This window comes from Rutidosis leptorrhynchoides, chromosome 3 (assembly GCF_046630445.1).
Source record: "Rutidosis leptorrhynchoides isolate AG116_Rl617_1_P2 chromosome 3, CSIRO_AGI_Rlap_v1, whole genome shotgun sequence".
Classification (NCBI taxonomy): Eukaryota; Viridiplantae; Streptophyta; class Magnoliopsida; order Asterales; family Asteraceae; genus Rutidosis; species Rutidosis leptorrhynchoides.
Window position 1 is genome coordinate 196,665,089 of NC_092335.1, and position 10,432 is coordinate 196,675,520.

At 32.2% G+C, this 10,432-nt stretch overlaps 1 protein-coding gene across 3 annotated transcripts; it reads left to right on the top strand.

Moving 5' to 3' along the window:
• The first annotated feature begins 324 nt into the window (after positions 1-324).
• Positions 325-9,872, top strand: LOC139902775 (cyclic nucleotide-gated ion channel 1-like). Of its 3 annotated transcripts, XM_071885384.1 has the most exons (9): positions 401-449; positions 582-632; positions 770-1,197; positions 3,735-3,947; positions 4,575-4,867; positions 5,922-6,033; positions 6,598-6,843; positions 6,936-7,327; positions 9,491-9,872. In XM_071885384.1, exons 3-9 carry the CDS (start codon positions 784-786, stop codon positions 9,795-9,797), a joined length of 1,977 nt encoding a protein of 658 aa, XP_071741485.1. In that variant the 5' UTR covers positions 401-449; positions 582-632; positions 770-783; the 3' UTR covers positions 9,798-9,872. The 3 variants fall into 3 exon arrangements, with proteins under 3 accessions (XP_071741483.1, XP_071741485.1, XP_071741484.1); XM_071885382.1 differs by lacking the exon at positions 582-632 and having other exon boundaries at positions 325-449; XM_071885383.1 differs by lacking the exon at positions 401-449 and having other exon boundaries at positions 491-1,197.
• Positions 9,873-10,432: the final 560 nt, after the last annotated feature.

A 10,432-nucleotide genomic window follows, 5' to 3' on the forward strand; every position in this document is an offset into this window, starting at 1 on the left:
AAAAAAAAAAAAAAAAAAAAAAAAAAAAAAAAAAAAAGTAGAAGATACACGTTTACTCGGTATCAGTTAGTTTTTGGTACATCAAGTCAACCATCCATCACAAGTAAGCCTTAATTTTAACAACGATGCAACCCTCAGTAGCCCCACCAGATTTCGACTTATCCTTGCGCGTCGCCATCAAAGTCCCCCCTCTTTTTTGAAAATGAGGGTTTCCATTTACTTCACACGAAGCTTCTTACTTGCTACGTAGTAATAATGTTTGTAATTTACTGCTTTTTCACCACCGGAAGCTTCCCATCCTATTTTCTACTTCAATTTCATGTTCAACTTCATTTATATAACCATAACCATAAACACTATATGTGTTGTTTAGTACCAGAAAATTTGAGGGAAAAAAAAAACAGGCGTTTCTCAAGGAATTATTCGATTGTTCTCAAGTGTCCTATCAGGTAATCTTATTTTTAATCCTTGTTAATAATATGAATTATTAGTTAATAAATACCATATATAGATATTTTCTAGAATGGTACAGATATATTGATATAGATTCTGACATTTTGATTTTCGTCTGCATTTTCAAGACATACATGCTAAAAAATTTCAGGCTTCTACTATCTGTTTGTGGTAGTCAGGTAGGTAGTCAACTTGTTAGACTTGACAGGTCAATCAGTGATCACCTTTCAATATCAAACGTACTAAATGCTGACCGATTAGCCTGTAGTCTACAATTTCATCAACCACATATGACAGTGATGTTTGAATATTACAGATATTTTTAAGGACATGAGAAGGGCTCAAGTGAAAGTGATTAAAGAGAAGAGAGGATTTGAAAGCATATCTATGAAGTTTTTAGATCCAGAGGGTCAATTTATTCTTCAATGGAACAAATTTTTTTTATTATGTTCTGTGATAGCCCTGTCCTTGGATCCTCTGTTTTTCTATGTTCCTAGAATTAATGGCACTCAAAAATGCCTTGATGTGGACCGCAATTTGGAGATTGTTGTGTGTGTCCTTCGTTCATTTTCCGACATATTATATGTATTTCACATTGTTATTCAGTTTCGCACTGCATATGTTCCTCGTTATAATCATTTACTTCGAAGAAGAGAATTTATAGATGAACCTCTTTATGTGGCAACACGTTACCTAAAGTCCTACTTCTTCATTGATGTGTTATCAGCCCTTCCACTTCCACAGGTTTGTCTATACTTCTAGTGATATATATAATATATATGTATGTCTAAATATATATATATATATATATATATATATATATATATATATATATATATATATATATATATATATATATATATATATATATAGTGGTAGGATCAAGAGGAGGTAACCAATCGGGGGGACGTATTTTTTTTTTTTTTTTTTTTTTTTTGAAAAAACTTTGTTCACGAACATTATAGACGAACATTATAGATTGGATGAAAATATGAACATTTAATAAAGACACTTTGTGATAAATGTTTTTATTTTGGCGGGAAAACGCTCGAAGAAGTAATATATAAAAATTATCGTGTTTTTCGAGCGTATGTTGAGGTTTTAGATATTAGGGTTTAGATATTAGGGTTTATAGGGTTTAGATATTAGGGTTTAGAAATTTAGGGTTTAGAAATTTAGGGTTTAGATTTAGGGTTTAGATTTAGGATTTAGATTGAGTTTTTAACACGAACAATTTAGAGTTTAGGGTTTAGGGTTTGGTGTTTTGGGTTTAGTCCTAAACCCAAAACACCAAACCCTAAACCTTAAACTCTAAATCGGGCTAAATTTTACTTCACAAAACATGAAGGAAAAAAAAAACGTTAACATTCTTCACGATCAATATTATCTTGAATGTTATTTTTGTCGAACGTTTTCCCGCCTAAATAATAACATTCATCACGAAGTGTCTTTTTTAAATGTTTATATTTTCGTGTGATCTTGATGCCTGAAAAAAAAATCAAAAAAAAAAAAAAAAAATTTTTTGTTTCCCCCGCTCCCCCGATTGGTTACTTACCCATTGATCCTGCCCCTATATATATATATATATATATATATATATATATATATATATATATATATATATAGAGAGAGAGAGAGAGAGATATTTAATCAAGAGGGAAGCACTTTTTTGGGGGAAGTAATTTTTTTTGTTTTTTTCGAATTTTTTTTTCAGGCATCAAGATCACATGAAAATATGAACATTTTAAAAAGACACTTTGTGATGAATATTATTATTTTGGCGGTAAAACGCTCGAAGAAAAAATGAAAACATTCAATGCATTGAATGTTTTGATTCTGAATTTTTTTAAGGGGTTAGAAATTAGGGTTTAGAAATTAGGGGGCTAAAAATTAGGGTTTAGAAATTAGGGTTTTGGGTTTAGAAATTAGGGTTTTGATTGAATATTTTAACACAAATGGTTTAGAGTTTAGGGTTTAGGGTTTGGGGTTTGGGGTTTTGGGTTTAGGGAACCCAAAACACTAAACCATAAACCCTAAACTGTAAATCGGGCTAAATTTCGAACAAAACACTTCACACAAGATGAAAACAAAACGATGCAAATAAACTCAGAATCAAAACATTTAATGCATTGAATGTTTTCATTTTTTTCTTCGAGCATTTTACCGCCAAAATAATAATATTCGTCACAAAGTGTCTTTTTTAAATGTTCATATTTTTAACTAATTTTGATGTCTGAAAAAAAAAATTCGAAAAAACCAAAATTTAAAAAAAAAAAAAATTACTTCCCCCAAAAAGTGCTTCCCTCTTGATTATGACCCTATATATATAGTGTTTTAATCAAGAGGGTAGCACTTTTTTTGGGGGAGTAATTTTTTTTGTTTTTTTCGAATTTTTTTTCCAGGCATTAAGATCACATGAAAATATGAAGATTTAAAAAAGACACTTCATGATGAATGTTATTATTATGGCGGGAAAACGCTTAGAAATTAGGGTTTAGCATTTAGGGTTTAAAAATTAGGGTTTAGCTATTAGGGTTTAGAAATTAGGGTTTTGGGTTTAGAAATTAGAAATTAGGGTTTAGATTGAATATTTTAACACGAACGATTTAGAGTTTAGGGCTTAGGGTTTTGGGTTTAGGGACTAAACCCTAAGCCCTAAGCCCTAAACTCTAAATCGGGCTAAATCTTAAAAAAAAACTTCACATATGATGGAAAAAAGACGCTCGAAGAATAACATTACACATGATACATGTTATCAGTTTTTTCTTCGAGCGTTTACCCGCCAAAATAATAACATTCATCAAAAACTGTCTTTTTTAAATATTCATATTTTTGTGTGCTCTTAATGTTGGGAAATTTTTTTTCGAAAAAACGAAAAAATAAAAATATTAATTTTACTCCCCAAAAAAGTGCTTCCCTCTTGATTATGACCCTATATATATATATATATATATATATATATATATATATATATATATATATATATATATATATATATATATATATATATGGGGTAGAGAATTTAGTAATTTACAGAAACATACTTATGAACATATCCTATTTGGATAAGCACTATTAGGAGTTGGAGGATAAGTGGATAAGCAATTCTCTGCTACACATTTTCAACATACATCAGACTGATGTATGATAATATATTTAGTCCGTTAATATTTTTAACAGTATTCTTACCTGTTAACATTAACATCTATTATATATATTATTATGTACATCATAACACCTACATTTATTGGTAGTAATCTATTTATGATATGTATGTGCAGTTTGCAGTTTTGGTAATCATCCCAAACTTAAATCGGTCATCCTCATTTCTGACTGAAAAATTATTGAAGTTAATCATCTTCTGTCAATATTTCCCTCGAGTTATTCGAATTTCACTCTTCTATAAGAAGGTGACGAAAACTTCTGGTTTTCTAACCGAAAAAGCGTGGGCTGGAGCTGCTTTTAACTTTTTTCTCTATGTGCTAGCCAGCCATGTAAGTGTTATTTCATGTTATTTTTTTTTTATTTTTTTTTTCCTAATCATATTTTAACAACAACAACAACAACAAATAAGAGTAGTTGGATATGTGTTGATATGTGAAATATTCATTTGAATCTAACAATTTGCTTGAAATTAAGGGACCAATCAAAGCGCGACAATCACTTGTTCTCATACGTAGTCAAAACTACTCTAAAATGTGGTTCACATGTGATTGACTTCTTTAACCCTTAACCCTATATCCAGGGTTTAAGGTTTAGCAATTAGGGTTTAGGGTTTAGAAATTAGGGTTTAGGGTTTAGATTGAGCTTTTAACACGAACGGTTTAGAGTTTAGTGTTTTGGGTTTATGGACTAAACCCCAAAACTCTAAACCCTAAACTCTAAATCAGGCTAAATTTAAAAAAAAAAAATAATAATAATAAATTAAAAGCAAAAAAAATAATTTTTGGGGAAATATTTTTTTTTTTTTTTTTTGAAAAAAAAAGTGGAGTCAATCACATGTGATTTTCGCGCTCCGGTTGGTCTCTTAGATTTCAAACAAATAGTTGGATTCACATTATAACAACTCGTGTTGATATTGGTATTTTTCAAATGATATGAAATGGATTTTTAATGAACAGGTAGTTGGAGCTCTCTGGTACTTATTTGCAATAGAAAGTGAACTGAGATGTTGGAATATTGCGTGTGAAACGTATGGCTGTCAATCTAACTATTTATATTGCGGTGAAGGCCGTATGGGGGATTTTGGATTCCTCAACACTTCATGCCCTCTTCTTGAACGGAACGAAATCAAAGATTCAACAAACTTTGATTTTGGCATATTCCTTGATGCTCTTCAAACTCGGGTCTTAGAAACAACAGATTTTCAGCAGAAAATTTTGTATTGTTCATGGTGGGGTCTGCAGAGTCTGAGGTTAGTTAGTTAGTTATTACTTGTATTTTCCTACATACTTCTTTAGTGAAATATTTTCTTGAAGACACATTCAAAAGAGCATTTGGATTTGGAAGACATCGATTTATGCACAAGTCCATATGCCATCATAATCTTCAATTAATGTGATGAACCGTTTCATGCCTATGCAATGTTGTAAAAGTCGTTAACCGGGAACTAGGCGGTCAGGACATTGTAGGGACTAATCGGCCAACTCGGAGGCTAGTAGGGGCTAATAAGATGTTTACCAACTTTAACTTTAACTATATTTGACCTACTTTGACCGAATAACTTCGACATTGAACTAATAAATTGGAATTTGACCGACTAAAAATTAACTTTTAACAACTTTCACCGAATAAATCAGCCAAGTCGAGTACTAGTCGGTGACTAGTTGGACTCTTACAACCATGTGCATATGGATAGCAGATGGGATTTCATTCTAAAACCAATTAGTGATAGATGGAGTAGCCAGTGGCGGAACTAGGATTTTTTTCACCGGAAAAAAATAAATATTTAAAATCGTAGCAATTTTTTTGGACAAAATATGTAGGTTTTGAGGCAAAAAAATTATGAAGGTTTTTGGGGCAAAATATGTAGGTTTTGGGGCAAATTATGTAGGTTGTGGGGCAACAAAAAAAAAATATATATCCACCGGGGGCAAAGTTGAAAAACCCAAAATTTTTACACTGAAAAAAATCCACTGGGGGCGGTGCCCCCTTGCCCCCAAGTAGTTTCGCCAGTGGGAGTAGCGCATAACTTACATACATGTTTACCGAGTTTAGGTTTACACAGTGTTGCATAACTCCGAATTACTCTTCAAGTACTCGTTTTTTGCAACATGGGATTACCCTGAAAATTGGTCAAAGTCAAACTTGGTCATCATCTAAGTACTCCCCGATTACTCCCTAAAAAGTCCTGACTGAATACTACCCAACTAACGATTTTTGCAACCTTTGGTTTACAAACCAACTGCCATGAGTATGAAATTGGTCTTACCTATATTTTAGCTAAAAAATGATCTATTTTCATCCAGTTCTCTAGGTCAAGGCCTTAAAGCAAGCACTTTCTACGGGGAGATCCTATTTGCCGACTTTATTGCAGTCGTTGGATTAGTTCTATTTGCTTTACTTATTAGTAATATGCAGGTTTGTGCACTTATTTGTCCACTCTTGTGCAAGATTATTGATATTTTTCTACATTTCTAGACCTTGATGGTGTTCTTTACTCTTGTAATGTGCAATATAAAATATGATCTTTACCTACTTAACTAAACCATCACCAAGGTGGTATAGTGGTACCATGTTTTTCATGAAGAGGTCTCAATTTTGAACCATGGATAAGCTTAAAAAGGGTACAAACGGGATAAGCAAAATTTCAATTTTTTTTTTATTTTTTATTTTTTTTTGCAAAAATTATCGTTTAGGGTCTCTTAATATGCAAATGCAAATAGAAGAATATGCAAAAATTACAAAAAAAAAAAAAAAAAAAAAAAAAACAAAATCGCTAAAAAATCGGTGATGAATGATAATAATCGTTCGTTTTAATGAATGATAAAATTAATCATTCATCACAATTATTATCATTCATCACTGATTTTTTAACGATTTCGAATGTTTTTGGCTTATAAAAATATAGATTAGGAGAGCATTTTGATGCAAAATTACACGCCATTAGTATCAAGAACTAATATAGTGGTTCAAGTGTTACAGAAATATTTGCAGTCTTTCTCAAACCTGACTCTTAGAGTGGAAGAGATGAAAGAAAAAAGGCGAGAGGCAGAGGAGCTGATGTCACTTATTTCCCTCCCCGAGGAGTTACGGAAACGAGTGAGGAGGCACCAGCAGTATAAATGGAAAGTCACGAGGGGTGTTGAGTTGAATCCCTTTGTTAGAGACCTTCCTCGGGATTTGAGACAGGACATAAAACGTCATCTTTGCTTGTCTTCACTAATGAGAGTAAGTCTTACATCTCTTATGCATCAAAAATTCATTGAAAAACTGTAAATGATTTGATACATCTAACCCGGCCTCCTTGTTGCTTAGTGCAGGTACCTATGTTTGAACAAATGGACGAGCAGTTGCTAGATGCTATGTGTGACTGTCTAAAGCCAGTTCTTTACACAGAGAATAGCTACATAGTTCGAGAAGGAGATACAGTACATGAAATGCTATTCATAACACGAGGTAGATTATTAAGTGTAACAACCAATGGTGGAATGATAGGCTTCTTCAACTCTGATTGCCTTAGAGCTGGCGACTTCTGTGGAGAAGAGCTTCTGACGTGGGCTTTATCTCCTAAAATTGCACAACTTCCATTATCTACTAGAACTGTTGAAGCGCTTACAGATGTTGAAGCATTTGCTCTTGTAACTGATGACCTTTTGCTCGTTGCATCACAATTTAGGCGTCTTGACAGTAGGCTTCTCCAGCACGCTTTTAGGTAATCTCATCTACCATACAGCTAACTGTAAACTTAATAAATCGACATGTTTATTATTGAGATAACAAGGGGTATATATATATATATATATATATATATATATAGGGGCAGGATCAATGGGTAAGTAACCAATCGGGGGGAAGCAAAATTTTTTATTTTTTTTTGAATTTTTTTTTTCCGCCATCAAGATCACACGAAAATATGAACATTTAGAAGAGACACTTCGTGATGAATGTTATTATTTAGGCGGGAAAACGATCGAGAAAAATAACATTCAAGATAATATTGTTCGTGAAGAATATGAAGGTTTTTTTTTTCATGTTTTGTGAAGTAAAATTTAGCCCGATTTAGGGTTTAGGGTTTAGGGTTTAGGGTTTGGTGTTTTGGGTTTATTCCATAAACCCAAAATACCAAACCCTAAACCCTAAACTCTAAACCGTTCGTGTTAAAAACTCAATCTAAATCCTAAATCTAAACCCTAAATCTAAACCCTAAACCCTAAATTTCTAAACCCTAATATCTAAACCCTATAAACCCTAATATCTAAACCCTAATATCTAAAACTCAATAGCTAAAACCTCAAAATACGCTCGAAAAACACGATAATTGTTATATATTACTTCTTCGAGCGTTTTCCCGCCAAAATAAAAACATTTATCACAAAGTGTCTCTACTAAATGTTCATATTTTCATCTCATCTATATATATATATATATATAGTGGTAGGATCAAGGGGAAGCAAATTTTTTTTTTTTTTTTCGTTTTTTGAGAAAACTTTGTTCACGAACATTATAGATTGGATGAAAATATGAACATTTAATAAAGACACTTTGTGATAAATGTTTTTATTTTGGCGGGAAAATGCTCGAAGAAGTAATATATAACAATTATCGTGTTTTTCGAGCATATGTTGAGGTTTTAGATATTAGGGTTTAGATATTAGGGTTTATAGAGTTTAGATATAGGTTTAGAAATTTAGGGTTTAGGGTTTAGATTTAGGATTTAGATTGAGTTTTTAACACGAACGGTTTAGAGTTTAGGGTTTAGGGTTTTGGGTTTAGGACTTAACCCAAAACACCAAACCCTAAACTCTAAATCGGGCTGAATTTTACTTCACAAAACATGAAAAAAAATGTTCACATTCTTCACTAACAATATTATCTTGAATGTTATTTTTATCGATCGTTTTCCCGCCTAAATAATAACATTCATCACGAAGTGTCTTTTCTAAATGTTCATATTTTCGTGTGATCTTGATGCCGGAAAAAAAAAATTCCAAAAAAACAAAAAAAAAATTTGCTTCCCCCAGCTTCCCTCCGATTGGTTACTTCCCCATTGATCCTGCCCATATATATATATATATATATATATATATATATATATATATATATATATATAGCGTTTTTTTAGTGTTTTAATCAAGAGGGAAGCACTTTTTTGGGGGAAGTAGTTTTATTATTATTTTTTTTTAATTTGTTTTTTCAAACATTAAAATCACATGAAAATATGAAAAATTAAAAAAGACACTTTGTGATAAGTGTTATTATTTTGGCGGGAAACGCTCGAAGGAATAAATGATAACATGCATCATATGTAATGTTTTAATTAAAGTTTTTTTAAGGGGTTAGAAATTAGGGTTTGGAAATTCGGGTTTAGAAATTAGGGTTTGGAAATTAGGTTTAGGGTTTAGAAATTAGGGTTTAGATTGAATTTTTAACACGAACGGTTTAGAGTTTAGGGTTTAGGGACTAAACCCTAAACTTTAACTCGGGCTAAATTTTGAAAAAGAAAAAAAAACTTCAAAAAATGATGAAAAAAAACTCTAATTCCAAAAAATAACTACAAATTCGAAAAATTCATGTGGTCCAAGTAGTTAAATTTGGTAGTTTTCTATACAGTTTAAAAGGAAAAACTATAAATTTGAAAAATATAAGGGGTCCTGCAGTTAAATTTAGTGGTGTCCTATACAATTCAAAGGGTATTTTTTGCTAAATTTTTTCAAACTAGTGGTGTCCTGTGAATAGTGAACATATATTGAATAGTGAACAACCTGTTGCTTTCCACATTCAATTCACAATTGAATAGTTAAACCTATAATGCAGGATCTTTAATCATGTGTCCATAATTAGAATCCAAACTTAAAATTGTATTTATTATTATCAGGTTCTTCTCACAACAATGGAGGACATGGGCAGCATGCTTCATACAGTCTGCGTGGCGTAGGCATTGTAAACGAAAGCTACAAAAAGCGTTGGTGGAAGAAGAATGTAGAATGCAAAATGCTTTGGCCAATGCAAAAGAAACCTCCATGCTCTCCGTGGGTGCCTCCATATACGTGTCTAGATTTTCCTCCAATGCTTTAAGTATCGTGAGGCAGAATCATACACATAATTCCCAAGTGTCAACATCTAAGTTAACGTTCGCGCTTCAAAAGCCATCTCAGCCTGATTTTAGATATACTATGAAATAGATCACTTTCTTCTTATATATAAAAAGAAAGTCCTTATGTCTATTTTTTGTCAAAAGATTGAATATTGACCTTAAAGTTTCTGGAATGTCTTGCATGTCTTGAAACACATCACTGGGTTGAGTTTGCTTTCCTTTGTGGGACATAAGACCTTCGAACGTTAAAAACTTCCGACAATCTTTTAGGAGCAGGGCGCAAGCCCCTAGGGCGGAGCAGGGCTTAACCACCCCTAAGTGAGCCATAGATTGTGAGTGAGCTTTCGGGGAGCAGCGGCTTGGAAGGCGGAGCGCAGGGCGGTGTAGGGCGATAGAACATTGGGAGTGGTCTAACAAACTCAACTATCTCTTACATATAAAAACATAACAAACTCAATTATTTTTATTATCTCCTATATAAAAAAGAAAACTTACTGTTATTATTATATTTTTAATTATTAATTTCGCGAAATGGCGAGTGTACACTAGTTTATACGTCCAACAGAACAACATATATGTCTAGATGATGTCAACATAGTTTTTTTTTCTTCATAAATATTAAAGAAATATGAGTTATTTCATTGAATAAATGTATTTATCTTTGTATGTAACTATTTTGGTTGGGAGTGATCACCTTTTCCATTCATATTGAATTATTATTGT